Source organism: Clupea harengus, chromosome 5 (genome assembly GCF_900700415.2).
Source record: "Clupea harengus chromosome 5, Ch_v2.0.2, whole genome shotgun sequence".
In the NCBI taxonomy this organism is placed as follows: Eukaryota; Metazoa; Chordata; class Actinopteri; order Clupeiformes; family Clupeidae; genus Clupea; species Clupea harengus.
The window spans coordinates 28,004,311-28,028,519 of NC_045156.1; the positions used below are offsets into that span (position 1 = coordinate 28,004,311).

At 40.5% G+C, this 24,209-nt stretch overlaps 2 protein-coding genes and 1 long non-coding RNA gene across 3 annotated transcripts in view; all 3 read left to right on the plus strand.

Moving 5' to 3' along the window:
* Window positions 1–227: 227 nt before the first annotated feature.
* On the plus strand, window positions 228–3,159 carry LOC116220591. Its single transcript, XR_004163769.2, has 2 exons — window positions 228–1,643; window positions 2,286–3,159. It is a non-coding gene; the product is annotated as an uncharacterized LOC116220591 (long non-coding RNA).
* Window positions 3,160–10,084: 6,925 nt separating this feature from the next.
* Window positions 10,085–19,542, plus strand: LOC105904909 (mitochondrial carnitine/acylcarnitine carrier protein). Its single transcript, XM_031568413.2, has 9 exons — window positions 10,085–10,532; window positions 13,174–13,266; window positions 13,371–13,498; window positions 13,697–13,787; window positions 14,258–14,375; window positions 15,418–15,490; window positions 16,599–16,708; window positions 16,868–16,992; window positions 18,731–19,542. The coding sequence occupies exons 1-9, from the start codon at window positions 10,428–10,430 to the stop codon at window positions 18,791–18,793; spliced, it is 906 nt and encodes a 301-aa protein (XP_031424273.1). The 5' UTR covers window positions 10,085–10,427; the 3' UTR covers window positions 18,794–19,542.
* A 1,199-nt stretch (window positions 19,543–20,741) lies between these two features.
* The window catches only part of LOC116220612 (cAMP-dependent protein kinase type II-alpha regulatory subunit-like), a 4,032-nt gene continuing 564 nt past the window's right edge, over window positions 20,742–24,209 (plus strand). Inside the window, exons 1-7 of the mRNA XM_031568582.2 lie at window positions 20,742–21,070; window positions 21,511–21,543; window positions 21,955–22,094; window positions 23,152–23,258; window positions 23,496–23,649; window positions 23,743–23,844; window positions 24,178–24,206. Coding sequence (XP_031424442.1) covers window positions 20,803–21,070; window positions 21,511–21,543; window positions 21,955–22,094; window positions 23,152–23,258; window positions 23,496–23,649; window positions 23,743–23,844; window positions 24,178–24,206 — 833 coding nt within the window. The 5' untranslated portion in view covers window positions 20,742–20,802. The remainder of the gene's footprint in view (window positions 21,071–21,510; window positions 21,544–21,954; window positions 22,095–23,151; window positions 23,259–23,495; window positions 23,650–23,742; window positions 23,845–24,177; window positions 24,207–24,209) is intronic.

The following is a 24,209-nucleotide window of genomic DNA, read 5'->3' on the forward strand; positions in this document are numbered from 1 at the left end:
GAGTTGCCAAAGATTTCAGTTAGCATGTTAGCAAGCTTTTGTCAGTGCCAAATGGGCTGGTGGTGGTTTTCAAGGTTTTTGCATGCGTTTTAGGTAGGTATAGCGCACTAGATTTAGACCAAAATTTCAGGGTAGATGTAAACATTTTGTAACTGTTAGATGGTAACCTATCTGTCCATCTATCCAGCTTTGGGAGCTGTAGGAGTCGTAGTGGGTGGAGCCTTGGGTCGGTCCACGATCTGCAGCACTGTGGCCTCAGCAACTTCAGGTGGGGCAACTGGTTAAGCCATAACTGAGTTTATTGTAAACATGATGAGCCTAACCAAAGTGTGTGTAAAAACAAGTTACATTTAATTATGTTTAATTCTGTTCTGTCTTTTTCTAGGTGCTTCTGCAGTTTGGGCATTGATGGTTGCAGTGACTAACTGTACTGTATGAGATATTATGGACTGAAAAAAAAAACGTATATGGTGACACTACATGTGACAAAAAAAAAAGAATAATCAGAGATACTATAGATATGTTCTCTGGGGGAATACACAGACTCTCATGGTATAATGAGATGTGCTTGTAAATTCTGATTCAGCAATATCTATATTAGCCATTGCAAACAAAATAAAAATATAGACAAAAATGAAATAGTGTGATTTTTCACATAGACTGTGTTGGATGCCCTGCCCTTGCCATCTCGTGTTTATATAAAGACCACCGCGTAGCTTTTATATTGAAATAAACTAAGGTTTGTTTACATTAACATTCTACCACTAGTTCAAACTGTGATTGTCTTTGAGGCCTACTTAACATCTTAAAACCATATCATACCTGATAAAATGTTTGTCAAGCAATGTTTGTCAAGTGAATTGTGGAATTTTCTGATAAAGTGGTGTTTAACATGATCCCAACTGTCTGAACAGAACTATGCATCCCTCTCCCTGTGTGTGAGGAGAAAGGAGGGGCCGAGTTTACCTGAAGTGCATTCTATTAGTCTGTAGAAAGGCCACGATCAAGATGAGGAAATATAGCCTGACAATGCCTCTCAGGGAATTCCACCAAGGGCATGTTTAATTACACCCAGAGGGCAGTTTTGAGTTTCGTTTCTCTGGAAATCACCGCCTAGTATTCCAGTACCAGTTATAAATACCAAATTAAATTTTGAGTTTCAGCTCTCTTCAATATGGGCTTGTGTAAGTAGCCTAGCCCAACCAATATGCTTTCAAATTCAATCAATTTGCGTTTTTATAACATATTGGAAATATTTAAAGTAAGCTACCCACTGACGTAAGTACTTGCATTGTTGTTTGTTACAGTGAGTATTGTGGCAGCAGTGGCAGGAGCAAGTGAGTTTAACTTATTTTTTCTCAAATTGATGCCTGTCTCGGCAGGGACAACTTGCCCCTACTCACTATTTCTGGTATATAACTGAAAAGAACCTGTTAGAGATCTCCAATCATATTCTTTATCTAACCTCTTATTGCTCATAGCGGGGGCAGTGGCCGCTGCACCGCTTGTGCTGGGTGCAATAGGCTTCACTGCAGGTGGGATAGCTGTGGGATCCATAGCCACCAGCATGATGTCCGCCACAGCAGTGGCTAACGGAGGAGCTGTGGCAGCCGGTAGTTTGGTGGCTTTGGGGCAGGCAGCAGGTAAGCCACTTGTATTATGCTCTGAGAGCCGAGTCAGGAAATGCAAACTACCACCGGTTGATTTTTGTGCGGCACCTAACTGGTGGTGCGCCATGGTCCTGCCTTGGGGTGCGTGCATAGCCTGGGAGGTTGTTTCTGGCTGGCTGGGATTTCTAAATAATATCCTTGGCATAGTCTATTTAAAATATCAGATTCTAAACAGAAGTTGTTCATGTCACTAGAAGGCTCTCAAGGTAATACAATATCTTGGTCAATTAAAGACTAAAGTTACGCAGTCGTAGCGTCTATAAAATGTTAAGGGTTGGTTAAAATCAGTTAAAAAGTATTAATCAATAAAGAAAACATGTTTTCACCAGTTGACCGCCAGAAAATTGACGAGCAAAAGGCCAGTGGTCAACTAAAAACACCATGAAAGCCCAGAAGCTGAGTGTCAAGTTACCTGAAAAGTTTTCTCTGAACTTGGGCGACAGAATAAACTTTACACCATTTTATTTTCAAAGAAAACACAGCAATGCCATCATATCATTACCTCTATCCTGATATGTTAAAATATGTGACCATATGTTATAGGCTAACCCCTTCTTTAGTATAAAGATGTTGTGTCAAAAGGAAGCTACAAAGAGATGTCTTTTGCATGTATAGGTGCAGCCGGTCTGTCTGCAGGGGCAACAGCAGCAGTTGGGACAGTCGGGGGGACACTGGGCTGGCTTACTGCAGCTGCAGTCGCGCTTATTTAGAAAGGCATCATCTGCTCTCCGTGGAGAAGACCGAGCCGACAACCATCAGGAGTTTCTTTTAACTTTTGTTTTAACATATAATCTGAATATCGAAACTGGTATACTTGCTAAATGCTACAATACCCAATAAAGAAATATCAAATAAAAGACTTAAGCTCAAATGGGAATCGTCATGTAAACCTGTACTGTTCATCCATGTATATGGGAAATGGGAACCTGTAGCCTACTGTTCGTGCATGTATCCAGGGGTTAAATCAGTGGTTCCCAACCTTGGGGTCGCGACCCCTAGTGGGGTCGCATGGAATTGAAATGGGGTCGCCTGAAATAGTAAGTGATCAATACAAAAACATATAATTATTTTTTTTTATTATAAAAATAAAAACACCAGACACAATTCAAAACAACACCTCAAATTACGGCTATTCATATGATAAATTCATGGTAAATCGGCGATCGCTATTGGGTTGTGACGTGGCCACAACTACTTTGAAAACACCCCGTTTCGCCTGTAAACAAGTCCACGTTTACCTCATATATAGCTGAACACGATGAGGGGAAATGTATCCACTTTGAGCTTCGCCTTGACCAAGCCGAAGATATTTGTGATGAGTAAGTTGTCTTCGTTTGACTAGCTCTTGTAATGAATGCTGTTGATTAACTTATAGGGAGTAAAACGCATGTCATATTATGGAGTTCTGAGTGTAGGCGAATACCGTCAACTCGGCAAGGCGATTTTGAATCATATAAATTACTTCATGTCGCTAAGACTATTCTACAGTTAAAAAAAACATATCATATGCATACTTAATTTTATTAGGCTACAAACGTCGGTGTTTGGAGTTTGTTGTCTGCACAGAATTTAGTATTAGGCTCCCGTGAAGTAATTACGCTCCCGTAAAGAACGTCATCCATGTTCACAAGCCATTGTTCTGACAGACGGGCCATAAGACGTGATAATGGGGGGTGGCAATCGCAAATACATTCAGACCTAACTCATCAATATTCATTGTGGTTTAGGTGAAGAAAGTGTCACTTGCTAAATTACTTAGAATTAGTATAGAAACCAGAAACACTTTCTGAATGCTAAACTCACCTATGTGGAGATAACACATATGTTTTCAAGGTTCAGAGTACAAAAGAAAACTTCCCAAATATTTACAATGTGTCTTTGTACAAAGTCTGAGCACCTCTGAAACTAGTTTTTTGTAAGAGTATGTTTAGATTTAATTTTAATAAAAACATGTTTGATTACATTCAGTTTACTCTAATTTTATTATTGCTGAGGTATTGTAGAATATAATAATAAATGCCACTTTTGCCTCATTGTTTTTAGTTAGGTGAAATATACAAAAATATCAGGCATGGCAGACTACCTAACAAAGTCAAAAACAGGCCTTAGGGTTGGAAGTGTTAAATATGGTGAGCCCATATTTAGCTCATATTTGTAGCCTACTTAGCCTTGCCATTGTTCAGAATTAATTAATTTGTAGCCCATAAAATCCTCACTTAATGTGGTCTAAAATGAACGTTTACTTGCAACCTAGTTTGTAATTCTATTAGGCCTACTTGATTGAAGATAAATATTTTTTTGCAAAAAATTGTCAGTGTTTTGAATATCTGGGGTCACTACAGCTTTGTGATGTCAAAGTGGGGTCACAAGCCAAAAAAGGTTGGGAACCACTGGGTTAAATTGAGCCGGAGCTGAGCTCCGCCTCCTGAGATCCAAATCGTGTCCTGTCAGACCTCAGCTCTGCCGTCCTCCGTATTACAGCATTATCAGCTGTGTTTTGTATTTTAATGCGTTGTATAAATATATTGAGATTTGATACACCAGTGTTGTGGATCAGGACATGCACCCTGTCTATAGCCTGCCTGCGTCATATGTAAAATATTCAGTTGTCAGACTTGTTTATGGGAATGCAGTAGAACTGCTTGTCTATAAATATTGCTTGCTGAATTGTTTGAGCGTCAGATAAGGCAAGTCTGAAAAGTAGAATTGAAAACAATAGCTGTGTTCCAGGCAGTAGGCCTATTTGACCAGATTTGAGTTTGTGCAAAAGAGGACACCTCAGCGGAGACGGCCGGGTGGGGTTGGATGGATGGGTAGTGTATAGCACAGTGGCTAAGGTAGTTACGACAGGCCCCAGTGCATGCTATTATGACGGGCCCTAGGGCACGCTAGTAACTAGTAATGAGGCGCGAGCGCACTCACACACCATTATGTGTAGGCCTATATGTACACGTGTTGAATTTTACGGTCGAATTAGTTACTTCGGCTATTGTATTGGGAAAGTAGACAGGTCAAAGAGAAAGCTATCAGAAACATACTAGCATTATGACACACGGTAACGTAAACAGAAGGTCAATGTGCTGAAGCGTTCTTAAAAACACTGATGAAAGGCACGATTTGGCACGGCGGGACACACAGCAGCTTTACCCACATCAGAAAAACTCATACACAATGAAACAGGCGCTCGGCGGCGACCTGACTCCGAAATTATAACAACCTGTTAAATAGGGGCTGTTGTCCCCTTTGTAGTGGTCATTAGCTCGTAGGCGATGATGAGCTATATGACAAGGCAAAACGTCTGTCTGACCACTACAAGAGGGACAAAGCAATAACGTTTCCTGCACAACTATCATTCAGGGCCTGTTTTCGAGCAGAGATTGCTCAGCAGTCCTCAGTCTTCAAATTCACCAAGATGCTGATTGTGGATTATCACTCCGTAACATCCACCTTCGGTGAGGTGTGCACTGCCCTATTGTTATTGTTTCTGACATCTGTGACAGTGGCAACAGCCGAGTGATCCTTTTCCAAATTGAATCTCATTAAGACCTACCTGAGGGGCAGCATTGAGCAGGAGAGGCTGAATGCGCTGGCTATCCTGTCCATTGAAAAAGCATATCATGCATCACCACTTTTATGTTTGAAAGGCATCGCTTGGCTTGCAGATGTGCTGGCTGGCTGTGCTCAGTCAGCCTGTCAGTCTTGACGTTGAGATTTTGCGCCTAAACCAGCTACCGTAAATCCTCAAATTGTGGCCGGGGCTTTTATTTACTTAAGCCTGATTCATACTTCAGCGATTTCAGAAAAACGCACAGATACACAAGCTTTTTCACCCCTTGCAAGCCCCTTGCAAGCCCCTTGCAAGCTTTTTCATACCTTGCGTGCGTCGACCCATTTTTTTATCCACGCGTCAAAAATCTACACAAGCCTACACAAGCCTACACAAGCCTGCAAGGCTGTGATTGGTCTGATGACTACATCCTTTCTGGAGTCTCACATTTCCGGTTTTCATAGCATAATACCGCCATTTTTAAAAGCCAAGTTAAACCCAAGAAGAATTTGAATCATGAATAAACAATGGGCTCTATGCACGCCAGTAGAACGTTCACGACAATGCCAAATAATACGGCTCACTTACTTCCGGTTTACTTCCTATTAACTGTCAGTGAGACTTGCAAGCACAGATTACAGCAGAGAACTTCAACAAAGTAGCGTTACATAATGTATAGGCTATATCGAATCATATACTTAAACATGTTAAGTCATACATTCTTAACTTGGATGAAAGAATATTCAACCTTAACAGATACTAACGATCAGGCTTGGGGAGTAACGGAATACATGGAACAGCGTTACGTAATTAGCATACAAAAAAAGTGAACTGTATTCCGGTACAGTTACAAATAAAGAAGACGTAATTAGATTACAGATACTTTTAGCAAAAATTGGGATTATTAACAGGATTACAAATAGATTTAAAAATGCAGAACATTATACCATCATTCACATGCGCACTTTACAACACGTCACGAGAAGACAACAGAGAAAAAAGGTCCATATGATGACCTCGAGTTCAAAAAATGCTTTCCCTGGCTGGAAATATCGACACTATTTTGTCCTCAAAGCTGAAAGTGGGAAGAACATAACAATGCAGTGCACCTTATGGTTACACGCGGTGAAAATACTTTCGTTGTCCAAGGACTCCACGTCAAATGTCATGAAGCATTACAGGCAAGACCAACACTGCTAACGTCTACACAGACATCCGGTTAGCTTAAGGTTAAAGTTGGTTAGCTAACTTGTTAGTATTGATTGCCTACTAACGTTATAAAAAAGGGGGACTTTGGATAAAACACAAGCCCCTGACCGAAATATATTCGTGGCAGTTTAATTGAAGTTTCAGCGTGATGTGTGACTGAGTAACATCTGTTTATTAACAAAGCAAGTTGGGGTATATGTAAGTTAAATGCGCAACGTTACCGCGACTTTCACTCAAATAACATTTAAACAGCATATTTAAACTATAATACTATACTACTCTTTAGGTCTGCCCTACATTTCAACTTGGAACCCGTAGTCCTACTGTCAGCATTTACTTAAAATGTATTCTCTTTATCAGTTCAGAAAGTGGACACTTGATTCATTAAAAATACTGTCTATGCTCTAAATCTGTGCCGATTTTGTTTTTTACTAGCCTATGCTTTGTAAACTGTGGTGTTGTGCACTTTCCATGTAGAGGAGGCTGGTTTGCATAATGACAAGCATATTTGTCTTTAAAAAACACTCAGCAGAGGGCAGGTTTAATTGTTAAAACTTGGTTTCCTCTTTTTCTTTTCTAAGGTTACATTGTGCTGTTGATTTACAGATTACGCTTAAGTGAAAGCCATCTTATTGATGTCTCTTTTCTGTTGTCTTCATTTGCAAATTTGCCATTGAGGTAATCCAGGTAATCAGTAATTGTATCGGAATACATTTTTAAAGTAATCCTCCAAACCCTGCTAACGATACTATCACTGTGGTAGAGCAATGTTTAGACTACACACATTAGCCTACAACTAGCTAGTTAACCGTGACGATACAAAAATACAAGAATGACAGTCTCATCTTCGTATTCGTGGATGTAGGAGGAGGCGTACATTTTAAAACCCTTCTCCAGTTTGCTACTGGGTGCCTTTGATGAAGATTTACATAATGAACGTCATTAATTGTGAGTTTTGACAGCTCCGTCAGGCATCGCGTAAGAAACAGCGCTATTCTTTCAAAGTAGCGTGAGCGCCGGAAGTAAGTGAGCCGTATTATTTGGCATTGTCGTCAACGTTCTACTGGCGTGCATAGAGCCCATAGTGTGTGTCCGATGGAATGTGGATCAGGCCAATTTTTCTGTCCGAGCCCGGCTGCACAGCGCACCGGCCTGTATTTGGGGCAGGCTTGTATTAGGGGCAGGCCTTTATTTCTTACTTATTATACGGCTCTTCAGAATGTTCGAAAAAGTTCCGTTGATTTGAATGGGGCACCCCAACGTTAGCAGGTCTGTAATTTCTTGTTATTCACCACTGCGAAAAATGAATGGCCGCTGTCATTGGCAACGGGTTTTGTGCTTCTAATTTACATCTTTCACATCATCAAGTCCGGCCATTTAACGTAGCGGAAAGTCATTGTAACTTGAAGTCAGCAACAGGCCCAGGGTGGGTAATCGGGAGAATCGGGAGAGTTCCCGGTGGGCCGCTTCACTTCTGGGCCGGTCCAGAATTTAATTTTTTGACATTCGTCACGTTAGTCCATCTTCTCTTAAAGTAGGCTACACACGTTACGCATTCTGACACCGCAGCCTCTGCATGGGTTGTACCATGCGAGGAAATTCTCCCCTCCCAAATAGAGTTGGTTTGGTCCATAGCCCGTCTTTTCCAAAAAGTTTTCTCAGATAGGCTACCAATAGCTGGGCCGGCCATACCGACAAACACAAGTGGCAACTGGTAAAGAGAGACATAGGCCTAATGATTAGCAACGTAACTATTCGGCTAACGTTGTAGCGTTGGTTAATATCGTTGTCAACCTATTAGCAAGCAAAATATTGAATTGAATTGAATTAAAATATTAGCCTTTTTATATCACCAATAAAAAGCTGGAAGATATGGACAACTATAAGCTAGTTGTGCAGATTACACTAATTATTACAACAAATAATATGTTTGATAAATCATGACGTGGCTGATTTCACTTTTAATTGAGCTGTGGTTTGAAACACAACAATGTATTTCTGAGCACTTACAGGGAAGGTAACCGTTTACATTCTATGATTTGTTTTTTTACACATACTGCAAGAGTTATATTCTAGAAACAGCTGTATTTGTGGATTCAAAGGTTTGGGGAACAGCTTTCATACAGTTTTCATCCATTAGTTAGCGAGTCTTCCTCTTGCAAATGAGGAACGCTTTTGTGATTACGAAAAAATGTGTTTGTGATAAGAAAAAATGGTAAAGTGATATTTATTTCTGATTGATCTGTTAACTGTCTCCTTACAGACACTGTGATGGCAGAGGCTGGGATAACAACGCTTTTCGAACACATGAAATACCTTAGTGTTAAATACAATAAAGATACTTCAATGTAAAGATGTGTAAATATTATAATATATATTCTAAATTCTAATATTATGAAATTAAGATATTCATTCAAGGAAGTCAAACAAATAATAATTACAAATATGTATATGTCATATGTTTTGGCTCAAAAACAAGCATAAGAGGTGATGAAAAATTTCAGAGATTGAATAAAATAAATAGCTTAATTCTCTTACATTTCTGTATTATATATGACTTGATAGAAATGTATGGCTAAATGTTATGACATAACAGTTAAAGGTCATCTAGTAAAGCATCTCCCCATTCTGTATTATGTGTGGTTGGTACGTTTTTCAGGGTCTACATGAGTTCCGGATTCTGTGAGGTGTCGCTTGTGCCCTCAGTGAAGCAGGACAAACAATTGATTGGTGGATTCTGCAAGTACTCTTCACACAAGCAGAGGGACCCTACGTGTAGCCTGGAGCCTGACACCTCGCTGTCATGTTCTCTGTGCCTTTTGACAGGAATGTTATACTGGTTATACTGGAATGACAGAAATTATACTGGTTTGGGCGTTTTTGGTAAAACACAGGCTTGAAATGTTGTTCTTCTTAACACAATGTACTTCAATGCATCACTACTGCAGAATGTATCAGAGTTAGTTTGATGTTTCTCTCCAGAGAGTTACTTCATACCCACTTGAGGTCATAGGTATATCCGTACCAAATGTAAGCAATAAAGTAGATGCTGCATTCATCTTAAAAGTGTAGAAAAATAACTAGTTTATAAGAAATTAGTGTAATGCATCACCCTGCACATGGAAATGGTCACAATGTAAAAACAATCTTTGACGTCAAGCCATCCATACAAGGGTCATACCACAAATGACCATTACAAAATAAATACACATATAGGCAGCACATGCCTTTGGAATTATCGTAGGCTATGTAGGTTACTTATGAAAACATGTAGGCTACTTATGCCTCGGAGACAGAGGGAGACAAACTCTCTGTGCCAAACAACAGACTTTGATCTCCTTTTTCTAAAGGCAGCCTATGAAGTTATTATATGCAAGTTATCAGACATGAGTATTTTTCCAAAGAAGAACAATAACTGATTTTTTTCTTTTTGTATTTTAAGAGAAGAAATGTTTTTATATTTAATATATAGGCTATATTCAGAATCTTTAACATTTCTACCTCAAAAACACCATGCAACTATATTTTATTATTTACTGCATATCCTAAAATTGTATATTCGCTTAACGAGTTTAGTTTAACGAGTATTCAGTTTCTTCCTTAGTTTAAACTTTTATTTTGTAGGAGTTTTATTTTGAAAGTTCGGCTAATTTTATGCCACATTTGCTAACATCATTCTATATCCGGTTTGTACTGTTATTTAGGTGAAAGGTCTGTTGGGTACTTTGACAGTAGGAAGGTGCTTTTTTGAAGAGGGTTGAATTGTACATTTCTGGCGTTTTCATTATAGCGTTATCAGTAATTTTCAACGAACAGGCTGGCCTGTATATTCCTTCCAAAGTTTACACTTCCGACTTTTCAATCTGAAATAGGTATTTCTACTTAGCTAGCTGGTTACGTAGCCAAGCATCAGCGTTAGCTCGTAGGCTATTCAGCTTCTTGTCATAACATTGAAATAGAATTAAAAAGTTAGCACATTTGGTAGCTAGGTGAGTAAGAAGATGTCTAAGCAACCGCAACCAATCAGCCCTGTGAAGAATTTCTTTGCAGGGGGCTTTGGAGGTGTTTGTCTGGTGTTTGCAGGTCATCCACTCGACACTATAAAGGTAAGTTCACGTAAGCATAGCTGTGAACTATTGACTTAACTTCAGCCATGCTGTCTTTTATGGAAAGTTGTCACTGTACACAAGTCCGAAGCATAACCACAAGGCTATCCTTTACCAACCCCACTCTCACTCGTGTTATATGGCTTAACTGAAAATCCTTGTTGTTTCAGTTTAATGTAGGGGTGCCACCCGCCCCTTTTACGGAATCGTCCCGTATTGGAAAATAAAATGCCGCGTCCCGTTGTTTCGTACACGTCGTTTCATATGTAATACATACTGCAAAGTGCTTAGAATAACATACTGTCAATTAAAATGTAATCAGTTATACATACAAGAGGAGTGGATAAGTTTAATTTCTGTGAGCTACGGACCGACAGGCTCTGCCTCTGCAAAATATGCGAGATTGCACGTCACGTCATCGTTGCCAGTGCTCTGTGGAACTCATAAGCAATGAGATCCTGATCTCACTCAACTTTGACCCCTCCTGTGCCGACCTCCTCTCAGTCATTCTGAAGGGCAAAAAGTAGGCAGCTCATGGAAGGTCAATTAGAGAGAGAAAGATTATTGGTTCCAGAGAGCAAACAAAGAGACTTCATTCCAATTCAAAGTATAATACAAATACTCTTGCGGTTTGAAGGGCTTTTGATATTTTCTGTTGCAATAATGCACTTCAGAGCAGCGGTGGGGGTTGGATGGCCTTGATGGGCTTCTCTTATTTCTCCACATAGAAGGTGGAAATCCTAGTTTAATGCCTTGAAGTCAGGAGCGTAGCCAGAACTTTTTTTACTGGGGGGCAGGGTAGGTGCAGTCATTTCATTTGTGTGGCACTTGGAAGATTATAATAAATGCTATTTAAAATCTTTTGAGGATTATGGTAGCCTGTTTAAAAATACCAATAGAAAGACTACGTGCCCCTTTATTGCCAAAGAGTGTGGAATGGCCTTGTGCACATTAGAAATCTGAAGGCACATGTACTGGTAATAATATATACCTGTTCAACTGATTTCACACTGCAACCTTATGCATTGCATTTAGACAGGTCTATTTGGTTTTAGACAGTCAATAACACAGAATTTACATAAGATGGTAAACTTGTCCATTCATTTCAAATATTGCATACGCAATACAATGCTATTCATAATGAAGATATGGGAATATCCCAAAGAATATTTACATTACAAATTCAAAGTCTTTCCTCACATCTCTAATGCTATATAGAATTTTAAAAGTATATTGGCTTAAAGAGAATGGCTCAATAAAAGCCACCAGGTCTGCAATGCTACATGGTGTCTGCATCTCATGTTTTATCTTTCGATCCAAAATTCTTTCGACTTGGTTCAGCTCATGTACAAGGCAAATGCAAATAGGGTATCCTAGTCACAGAAAGGTTTACTGGTTGGGTTTGGAGGTTGTATCCCCCCAATCTACCACTACGCTCATTTAACATCCTGTTCAAAACATGGTAGAAGGTCCCTGTGTTTGCTGTTGTCTGTTGCTTGGCTGCCCACTGTGGGCAGAACATGGACAGAACAAGCTTAGAGCTTAGTGTTATCTCGTTTTTGGAGCAGTTTGTGTACAGACATTACATCACAGGGGGGCAACAGTGCGTTTACATTACATTTCATGTAGCGCTTTGAATGCCCTAGGAGCAGAATGCATTTCATTTACCATTTACATTACTCAGCAGCATTCAAAACAGTCTTCCACACATCATCAAACACCTGCTCAGTCATGTAACTTTCAGTGGTTCGAATAAGGGCCACCACAAGGTCTATTGCTTTGGCCAAATCAAGTGAAGAAGACTGAAGCATGTCTAATAGGAATTGTGCATTTCCATCTGTGTAACGATACGTAACACAGTTAGCGAGGCCTAGTTAGCTTGCTAGCTAACAAGAACCCAACACCATTCACCTTGCCATGAGTCATGACACATTCCAACACTTTAAATTACATTTGAAAATTACATTAGATAATGTTATGTTTCAACTAATGTCATCAACTCACCTGATTTTACCTTGGCTTGCTAGAAGTGTTGTCCTCCTGGTGTTGGCTTTGACAGATGGTTGTTAGCTAGCCAGCGGGTGATGCCTTGTTAAAAGCCTATCAGGGCCATACACTTTCCAGCACTTTCCACTCTCTACCAGGCTGGGCCAATGACTGTAAAGTACGATGGAGTATTAGGGCCACATAAAGGGGAAACAAATAAGAGGAAGAGGATTGTTTTTGATTTGCTTTTTGAGAATAAAGTAAAATTGTAGTGGAAATAAAGTAGAAATGTTGAGTATTCAGTACTTGAAAAAGCACAGCTGCTACTACTACTAATAATAATAATAATACAATGACATATTAGGGCCATTGTAGGTAAAAACAATAAATAAAAAATACTGTGCTGGGGGAGGGGGATAATATTCTGAGAAAAAAGTAATTTACCAGAAAGAAAAACAATTATAAAGTCATAACTTTTCAGTATTTTTTGTCAAAGAAAAACATCGCTTCACTTTGCAAAGCTGGGTCGAACTCATTACCCCACATATGCCACTGGTAAACAGGAATATTCTAATGTGTCCATTGACTTCCATTCCATTTCTGTGCAGTTAATACCCATTAGTAAACTGCTGTGTGGTGTAACTTGTGTCCTTAGGTGCGTATCCAAACACAGCCCAAACCAGCTCCGGGCCAGTCCCCTCTTTATTCTGGCACCTTTGACTGCTTCAAGCAGACGTTTGCCAAAGAGGTGAGTGCGTGAATGAATGAAGAGAACAGTCAGAAACACTTATGATATACCCAGCTTTTGGACTCCTGTATTGCCGATTATTAATCTCACCACCTCTTACTTAGGGAGTGAAGGGTCTCTATAGAGGCATGGCTGCCCCCATCATTGGGGTAACGCCCATGTTTGCAGTTTGTTTCTTTGGCTTCGGTTTAGGGAAGAAACTACAACAGAAAACTCCGGATGACATTCTTTCGTAAGTGACTTCTATATGTGTCAAAGTTCCCTTGCATTGATCCGAATGTAGATAATAAAATTGAAGTGTGTGGTACCAAAGGCCATATGTATAGGACTAACTCTAGAAAAAGTACTGTTTGCATGCCGTTTCTGTTTCGAATTCTTTCTATTCTATTCGATGTATTACTTAGAGCTGTTGTATGTTTGTGTATGTTAGGTATCCTCAACTCTTTGCAGCAGGAATGCTCTCCGGAGTCTTCACCACGGCCATTATGGCACCAGGGGAGCGTATCAAGTGTCTACTACAGGTGAGACACACACACAGGGGAGCGTATTAAGTGTCTACTACAGGTGAGACACACACACAGGGGAGCGTATTAAGTGTCTACTACAGGTGAGACACACACACACACAGGGGAGCGTATCAAGTGTCTACTACAGGTGAGAGAGACACACACACAGGGGAGCGTATTAAGTGTCTACTACAGGTGAGACACACACACAGGGGAGCGTATTAAGTGTCTACTACAGGTGAGACACACACACCGCTGCTAATTAGTGTGGTACTCATCTGACTTTGGATCTCTGATGCAAAATGGCATGCTTACAGTTAAGGTCAAATATGTCATTATTAAACTTTGAGAGTCTATAAAACATCTTTAGGTAGAGCTATACCTGTGTGTGTGTGTGTGTGTGTGTGTGTGTGTGTGTGTGTGTGTGTGTGTGTGTGTGTGTGTGTATATATATATAGAGTTTATTTATGTGTTTATGAACCTAGGTCCAATCAGCGTCAGGTCAGGTGAAATATGCGGGGCCTATGGACTGTGTGAGGCAACTCTACAAAGAGAGTGGCATCCGGGGAATCTACAAAGGCACAGGATTGACCCTTATGCGAGGTAAGTGAGACACAGGCTTTGGTCATATGCCGTGATAAGCTCTTGCTTCTGCTTTTATTGGTACATTTGCAGTGGGACACTTTTTAAAGCTGTTTAGTGCTGTACTATGATGTCTACCTGTAGACCAGAAGTACCATATGGTGGAATCCATCTTGACTTTTTCTTGCAATAATATGCTTGTGCCTTGAGTTTTAGAGCTCAAGTTGTAAAAGCCTTGGGGTGGTGATCATTGTTTATGGTGCAATGAAGAAAATGGAATTGAATTGAATTGAATTGAATTGAATTGAATTGAATTGAATTGAATTGAATTGGAATGGTCCCAGCAAGTGTCAGTTCATGGTTACCTACCTACCTTTGTTGTACACTAAACCAAGTCAATGGCCAAATGTACAGTATATCTACTAAAGAGTGGTGTGGGTGTGGTTATTATCCATTGTGTACATTATTTACTTTCTGAGTAATTCTGCAGTAGTTGAAATCAAAAGTAATTTGAATGTACAGGAAATGCTGCTGTCTATGGACACCCTTTTAAGCAGTCAAGGTCAAAGTTTGTGTTTAGATTTGCACTTGGTGTATACATTTATTTAGATTTGCACTTGGTGTATACATTTATTTAGATTTGCACTTGGTGTATACATTTATTTAGATTTGCACTTGGTGTATACATTTATTTAGATTTGCACTTGGTGTATACATTTATTTAGATTTGCACTTGGTGTATACATTTATTTAGATTTGCACTTGGTGTATACATTTATTTAGATTTGCACTTGGTGTATACATTTATTTAGATTTGCACTTGGTGTATACATTTATTTAGATTTGCACTTGGTGTATACATTTATTTAGATTTGCACTTGGTGTATACATTTATTTAGATTTGCACTTGGTGTATACATTTATGCCCTTAGCCTTATGCAAATGTTCACATATCGATAGATTTTTGCATTCCATCGAAATATATTTGCAGAGCTCTGGTCCCATTGGGTGACTGAAAAATTGAGTGTGAATTATTGACTGCCCTTTCTCTTCTCTGCCTAAGATATACCAGCCAGTGGGATGTATTTTATGACGTACGAGTGGCTTAAACACATCCTAACTCCAGAGGGAAAGAGGTGAGCGTCCATAAGGCCATATTTACCCAGACTTTACTGTATGCAGGTTTATCATGCTTATGCGTGACATTAACTTGCTCCAACTACCTGAGAGCTCTGAGAAACTAAAGCCCCTAGTCTGAGGGCGGACACTAAAGATGCATGCGCACTGTTGCACAAAAAAAAGACTCTTCTGAGAGAAGGGTAAAGGTGTGGTTAGAGGTATTGAGTGGGCGGAGCCAGGCCGAAGTGAATTAGTGAAAGGTTTGGTTAAAGACGAGCAATCCCTTCAACCTGAATATGTCAGACGAGCTGTGGGATCTGAGGCCGTGTGCAGCAGGAACCCTTTTTCAGGGAATAAACAGTAGTGCTTCTTCTGTTCAAAACAAGTCAATTCGATGACATATGATTGTAGCTTGTCTGACATGTTTTAAATTACCCAAGCCACAAGCCACTGCCTGTTATATTGTTAATCAGTTTATGTGATTTTGAGCTGAGAAGAAATTAAAGTGTTGCTTACTTAGATTTCATGACGCTGTTTTTGTCAGGATCAATATAGCCTATCCCATTCTGAGAGAGGATGTATTTATGTCAAGCATGTAAAATGTGATACACATTCAATTTAACCATCAAAATTTTGCAACTTTGTAGCTAGGTACTGAAATTCTATTTAAAAAAAAATGTTTTACCTAAAATTGTTCTGGGAACAAACTATAGTCTATTTGATGCTGTTGTTGCATCGAGCCTGAAAGCCTGTTTAGCTGAGCACTTGGTCATCAGGAGAGAGTGGATATATAAATGTATTCATTTGCATAACTTCAAGGATATCCAAGACAAGGATACAGGGTTTGCTCCTGCTTCCATGCTAAGGCAGAAATATGTGGGCATAATACGCCACTCTTCTATCAAAGGGAATGTGATCTTTATTTAAATATGTAGGCATAATACGCCCCTCTTCTATCAAAGGGAATGTGATCTTTATTTGCCAGATAGATAAATCAGAGTTGGGCAGTGATGGATTGTGGCACATGTACATTTTTCAGGTCACACTAGAACATGTTGCCACGCCTCTATCCAAATTCCACACCTCAGCAGGAGTAATACCTGTGTGTTTGTGTACGTCCTGCAGCCCCGGTGACCTCAATGTCCTGAGTGTTCTTTTTGCCGGAGGAATGGCAGGGATCTTCAACTGGGCTGTGGCCATTCCCCCAGACGTGCTCAAGTCCCGCTTCCAGACAGGTTTGTTATGTGTATATGCCGTGGTGGGAGTGGGTAGGTATTAAAGGTTGGATAGGCAATATTTCAGAAACCAGCTAATCCAAAGTATGTGTGTGGAGACTGATGTCTGCAGAGTGCATTCGGTGTGCATGTGTGTTCTGAAACTCTTCTCTCGTCTAGCTCCTGAGGGGAAGTATCCCAATGGCTTCCGTGATGTTCTGCGGGAGCTAATAAGAGAAGAAGGCATCGGGTCGCTCTACAAGGGCTTCACGGCCGTCATGCTCCGAGCTTTCCCAGCCAATGCTGTAAGTATGCCTGTCAGCAGGACCTGCAAACTATACTGTTCAGTACAGTAAGGACATCATTTCAAAACCTATATGAAAACATGAATGTGAAAAACATTCAAAGTAGGCTTCAAATTGGGGTTGTGTCATTATGATGAATGAGTATTTAAGTAAGATAGTGACCGGTTCCTTTGCTGTTGTGTCTCGCGCACCCACTGACCTGAATCATGCTTCATTAAAGCGTCTTCAAGAAGGTGAGGCCATAATCACTTGAACCTGCTTCAATCGGAGTCGAGTCTGCCCGTGTATTTGTGCAGATGCTTGTGCACAGCAGCTGAGAAGCTGGGCTACTTTTCAGGAGTGTTAGTATTCACTGAGAAACTGCAGACACATTTAAAAGGATTTAATGACATCAGCGTTTCAGTTCACATACCTTTATCAAAATAACAGTCATGGTGTTGCTAAACTGAACTGTAAACCTTGTCAAATCCTCAGATACAAGTGTGCACTGTCTCTCTTTCTCATATGAAATCCATAACAATGTCAGATTAGAAACAGTAATCACTAACAAATTGCCATTCTCACTTAGCTGTCAATCACGTGCGAAGTTCAGTGTGTCTTCATTCCCACATGAAGCAGCGTGTTACGGAATAGTGAGCGCGAACCTCCGCCAGACGAGAGACAGTACTGCCAACAAAGATTTGTAGTATAGTGACTAAAATAGAGCAATAATTCATGGCAGTCATAGTGGAGGTCTCATGCCCGTTAACCTAGCTATCCTAGTCAACCTAGCTATCTAACTCAAGCTCAGGGAGCCATCTTAACATTTGGCAGTTGCTAGGGTGTCTTTGGGGCCAAGCAAGGTTTTACCTTTTTCCTATTATAATTTTATGTTTTGTTTAATAATTTTATAATTGAGGAGACTGTAACATCAGCTAGGTAACTAGCTATCATTTGTAACTCTGCCATTTAAACCGTTTAAGGTTGTTTAAAAGTGTTCTTAGCTAGTTAGCTAGCATAGCAACTAGGCAACCAGGCAACACCGTTTGGTGCATAGCCTGAAACATAGTTTATTTTCTCAACATGAGCTCACCAATAAAAGGCAGTCTTGGGCTCGAAGTGATCACAATCACCTTGTGGATGATAAATGGCTTTCACGTAGACATTAAACAATCCTGAAAGAGAAAGAATGGGACACCAGTGGGGCAAGGCAAGGTCTGACTCTGATATCAGTGCAGTGAGTGAAGGGGAAGAGTCCCCCCCCCCCCCTGACCTTCACCAGGACAGGAATGTTGTGGCTCGCATTCCCACTTGAACCGTGGCAGAAGATAGTCGTTAGTGTTACCAGGTCGCCAGGGGATAGATTAATGGTGCGACTGTGTCGTACCAATGACATTGGCTCCCATTCCCACATGACGCCAATACGGCTAATACTTGGCATCATATAAGTAGCTTTTTAATGTGAGTGGGTATTGGGCCAAAGTGAATTATCTTGCCAATTTCAAGTTGGTTTTGAGCTCTCTGGGAACAGGAAATGAAGCCACAACTTTTGGCATTGCCAGTATCTTACTGCTCAGCCAGCAGTGACTACATCTACATCTCTCTCTCTCTCTCTCTCTCTCTCTCTCTCTCTCTCTCTCTCTCTTTCTTTCTTTCTCTCGCTCTCTCTCTCTTTCTTTCTTTCTCTCTCTAAAACACACACACACACACATAAACACATACACGTTCCACCTATAATGGTTGTCCCCTTGCTCCTTAGGCATGTTTCCTGGGCTTTGAAATGGCCATGAAGTTCCTGAACTGGGTGGCACCAGGTCTGTGACCCCAAAGAAGAGCCACGGTTTAGAGGTCATGTTATCATACCTGCTGCATTGACAATACCAACCTCCAAAACACACACTCACACACACACACACACACACACACACACACACACACACACACACACACTGAGCCAAGCTGATCGTACAGATGTCCTGCTGCACTTGGGCCAGTAGGAGAGACTGTAGATGTAGCAGATAACCTCCTTTGGTTGCTGAATCACAGCATTCTTGAACACACAGAAAGGAAAACCAAAATGAATGTGTTCACTATGGAAATTGATTTTGTTTATCTGATCAGATTGTATTATGTTTAGGACATGGGAGGAGGGGGATCAACGTGCCTTAAATTCACTCACAGTTGGCCAGTCTCTGCCTGCAGTCTGTGCTGTTTGTGTTGTGCACACATTTGAGGACAGACACGGTTTAATTCTTGTGTTTGATCGGTTTTGTGTGTGTGCCTGTGTCCGGTGTTGTTTTTAATCACAGATTGACTGTAATGAATGCCTTATATCTAAACAAAAGCAACTAAGCACCATCCTAGAAAACTGCCCTTGCGGGCTCTCTCATGTTCATATTTGTAACTTATCTTAAGGGTGACAAGCGGTAATTGACTAATTTTATCAGTCTGCCCTATTTCAATCCAACTTCAGGGCTGTTATGGTGTGTACCTTAGTGAAGGTACTGAGCCTGCTGTGGATTCCTCATTTCCACAGCAAACATGTAAATAAATCTCACCCTTTGACTTACAGCCGTGTTTCCTGTGGTTCATTGAAAGTACTCTGGACTAGTGAGAAGTTCAAGTTCAAAGTTCAAAGTACTTTATTGTGCGCCTTGAGACAATTGTATTGTTATGGCGCTATTTAAATAAAATTGAATTGAATTGAATTATTGTCATTGTCACAAAAACAACGAGACAGACGAGGCAGCATCAGACAGCTAAAAAACTTAAGTTGCTGTGCACACTAACTGCCACAGCTAAATAATAATAAATAACAATTAATAAATAAATATCCCTGAGTAAATTTTAAAAAAGCAATAAATATATTGAGGTGCATCAATAAGTGCAGGGTAGAGTGTAGCCTATGGGGGCGGGGCAGGCTGGGGGGGAGGGGGCTATTGGGTGAGCTGTTAAGAAGCCTTATTGCATGTGGATAGAGGCTCTTTGCCATTCTGGAGAAGTGAAGAGTATATTCACATATATATACAACACCAGGATGCATAACGCACTCCTGTCCTTGCATTAGACAAATTAATATAGCTTGATTCATGTTTATTTTACGCTGTTGTCTATGTACCCTGCTCTCTAACATGGCCTAACTGTAAAGTATTTAATACTAAACTCCTATTGCACACACTTTCTTACCAATGATACTCTGACAATATATGTGTCTTCAAGAGAAAAAAGAACAATAGTTTGGACAGGGCTTAATTAAGTTTGATTTACTAGGGGTTGACCCACAACACGTGATCAATAGTTTCCACTACCTTGTATGTCTAAATATGGAAACTGGCAGAGCTTTCCCAGCGAGCGCAGCAGTCAATGGGGTGGGTCTCCCCGGGGGGCATAGAATATAGGATAATGGAACATCATGCACCCGGATCAGACTCCGAGAATTCTACTGTCTTTTTGTATATTGTTTTCTTCTTGTCTCTTTACGGTTAAGTAGTACCAATGATATGCGTTTAGACTGCACTTTTTTATTTGTGGAAACTTGTGGTTCCGCTCTCTTCGTTTTGTTTTGACATCCTGTTTGACAGATGATGCTGCAGAGGTCTCCGGAAAAGAGACAGAACAACCTCTTGGAGGAACTTAAAGACACTTAGTTTTTGGGACTTCGCCTAGCTGGTGAACAGCTTTTAAAACTTCCTAATTTTCCACTAAACAGAAAGGGTAAAAGTAATTGTGTTCTTTTGAATATACATTTAAGACAAGGAAGCGCTTGTTTTGTTGTGGTTACTTAACGTTATCTGTGAGTATATGGGATAACTTCTGGAAAGAGAAGCCACCATGAGTATTGAGATACCCGCTGGTCTAACGGACTTGTTGAAAGGCTACACGGTGGAGGTGCTTCGATCTAGACCGCCAGACTTGGTGGAGTTTGCAATTCAGTATTTCAGCCGTCTGAGAGAAAGTAATACTTTCCGTCCAATTTCTCGGTCACCCGACCCTACCCTAACTGAACGCAAAGCAGTATCGTTTGAGGAGGATGCGCAACCAAGCGGGCTCAGCGCAGATGAGGAGGACGATGCGTTTTCCGAGGAACTACACTTTAAACGTGCGTACAATGCATATGTTTGAAATAACGTGAAACGTGTAAAGGTTACAAACTGTACGAACCTGTTGTTTAACTTAATTCACTGCAATTAGCACGCTCAAGCGAGATGGTGGGGTATAGTTATGAAACGTGCGCACAGCAGCATAACGAATTGGAATCTCCTGATCCCAGTGAGAGTGGTCATTTGGCCTATGGGGATTAAGAGTTGAATTGCTTTATTTAAAGACAGTCACTCCAGATTTGTCACATGATATTATTGCCTTTTCATGTCCTAGAGATCAGAATTTGCATAATGTGTGGTTGACTTTGGCCCTAGGGTGTAGATAATAAGTGGTGTTTTATGGAATTACACACGGAAATCATTTGGCATTACCAGAACAATGAATCTCGTAAAAGTGCTTTTCAACATTTTAATGGGTATGTTTTGTATATCTTCCAAGCGCCTCCTCCTAAGTTCACCCGTCGAGTATCAGGTAAGTCAGTTTATAATTATAGGTTTGTTTTTATACCCACCCAGTGCTCTGGATGGGTTGTGTATTTATAATTTATTTGGCAAAGTAGATGATGAATCCTGTAACAGGACACACAGAGTACCATTGCCTGAAATTCATTATAAAACATTGTGTAACCGTGTTTTCGTTACCCTGGCACTGCTAGCCTGTGTCCATATTTTTTCAACCCTAAGCTCTCATTGTGCCAGATGTAGGCTGTGTGTGTGTGTGCCCCTCCCCCTTTCAATAACGATAGTTGGCCTACATCTCATCTGGAACATGTTCAGTACCACCTCATGCATGGTGCCCAGACTTTTAAATATTAATTCAATCTTTTGTATCTGTGCGTTATTTTCCTTCCACATGATTTGTGTATGTTATCATGTTTCACAGTGTGTGCCGAGGCATACAACCCAGATGACGATGTGGACGATGAAAATGAACCACGCATAGTTCACTCCAAAACAGATGAGCAACGCCATAGGCTGCAGGAGGCCTGTAAAGACATCCTCCTGTTTAAAACCCTCGAACTGGTGAGACCCTTAATCGTCATGCTTTGCTCTTCTAAGGCAAAGACGGTTGTTCTTTTTAAAAACAGTAATTGATTGTTGATCCAGGTAAAGAGTTGATCCAGGAAGCTATTGTACTTGCACAGTAGTCAGGCAGGTCAGAAATGAACTTGACCTGTTAGTGAGCATGGGTAAGATGAGCCTGACCCAGTGTTGGGTCATTCCACGCCAAACGTGACAATTTAAGGAAAATTCCCCACTCGACCATCTCAGATTTGGCTGAAAAAATTCAAGGTTGTTCATACACTTCTTAATATGAATAGTCCCAAATATTAGCTCTCTACTCCTAATAGTTTTGTCACAATAGGATGTTTTAGGGGGGAGGGGGTGCCAATACTAAGAGACGCTTTTTGAGCAGCGTTTTCTGAAGAGCCATTTTCAAATTGCTATTACTAGAAAAGTATTTAAGCTAGCTCCTTCAAACTTTCTAGGCTTAAAAATATGATACCATAACTTGAAGATTATGGACTTCCAAGGGTGTGGCTTGGGTATATCATAGTATTCGGGGTGCTTGAATTTGTGCTAAAATACTTTACGCTTTGTTGCAGCATCTTTGAAGGCCTGTGGAAAGCTCAATGTTAAAGCTGGAGACTTGATATTATACACAGACCTTCCTATGTATGCTTGGTATGTTGTATTAAAAAACTGTCCTTATGTGATGAATGGGCTGGAAGATACTTTTCTAGTAATAGCAATTTGAAAATGGTTCTTCAGAAAACGCTGCTAAAAAAGCGTCTCAAGTACAGGCACCCCCTCCCCCCTAAAACATATTTTTGTGACAAAACTATTGGGAGTAGAGAGCTAATATTTTGATACATATTAAGAAGTGTATGAACAACCTTGATTTTTTTCAGCCAAATCTGAGACGGTTGAGTGGGAGCCATTGTGCCATTTGGCGTGGAATGACCCTGTTGTAAGGGCTGACAGTGCTTCTGTGCTTGTGTTGAGAGAACATCGGGAGTGTCGAAGAAGTGTTGGTCAGTTATGAAGGCATCACACACGAGCAGACTGTTCTTTTTAGGAGCAGTTCTCAGAAGTCCTGGATGCCATGTTTGAGGTGCTCGTGAAGCCAGAGGAGCACATCATAGACCAAGGGAAGGATGGGGACAACTTTTACGTCATCGAAAGGTTTGTGTCATGGGAAGAGTAGGGATACACATTCTGTGCCATGGGTCTGATGAGTAGGAATACACATTCTGTGGCGATTCACAGTCTGAGCTAATCTCCAAGCTGCTACATAGTTTGGAGAAAATGGAGAAATTTGGAAAAGAAAAAGCACAGTAACATGATCGTTGTATGTTAAATTCTGTCTTGTGTTACATCATGGATGTGTTTTTTTCTTGTTGGATCATTTCTCTGTTGCAGGGGGGTGTATGATATTCTGGTACAAAAGGACGGAGTCAGTATATGTGTGGGTAAATATGACAACAAAGGCAGCTTTGGGGAGCTGGCCCTCATGTACAACACGCCGCGGGCTGCCACCATCATTGCTAAACAGCAGGGGGCACTGTGGGCTCTGGTGAGAGGCATTGCAACCTTACTGCGTATGATGTGAATACTAGTTCAGCTTGGCTGTAGTATACAGTGTGACATACCTGTGTTTGTTTTCTAGGACCGTGCCACATTTCACAGGCTGATTGTGAAAGCTAACGCAAAAAAGAGGAAAATGTACGAGGTCTTTGTTGAAAGTGTACCTCTTCTCAAGAGTCTTGAGGTGCGGACTCTCTCTCTTTCTCTGTGTATGCACGTGTGTGAGGGAGGACTTCGCTTTGACAATGCCCTGCCTTGTTTAAATAATCAAGTTAAATTAAATAGTTATATAAAATCTGTGGTGATTTCAAATCTGGACAAATTTGTTGAACCTATGACTATAAATGAAAAAGGAAGTGTCATGAATCCTAGGTGATATGATCTCAAATATTTAGTACAAAGCAGACCAAAAGGCAAATCTTTTATTCATTTGTATTGCACATTTATAGGATTTATAGGATTATTACGTATCTTCATTGTACTGCGTACTTTTCTGTCTTTTCCTCATCTTACCTAGTTGTCTGAACGAATGAAGATTGTGGATGTGTT

Bases quoted from the DNA above. Each gene is read 5' to 3' on its own strand.
- LOC105904909 (XM_031568413.2), top strand. From the start codon at position 10,428: ATGTCTAAGCAACCGCAACCAATCAGCCCTGTGAAGAATTTCTTTGCA. The intron at 13,267-13,370 runs GTGAGTGCGTGA...CCTCTTACTTAG, and splicing joins AGCAGACGTTTGCCAAAGAG to GGAGTGAAGGGTCTCTATAG. The intron at 13,788-14,257 runs GTGAGACACACA...TTATGAACCTAG, and splicing joins GTATCAAGTGTCTACTACAG to GTCCAATCAGCGTCAGGTCA.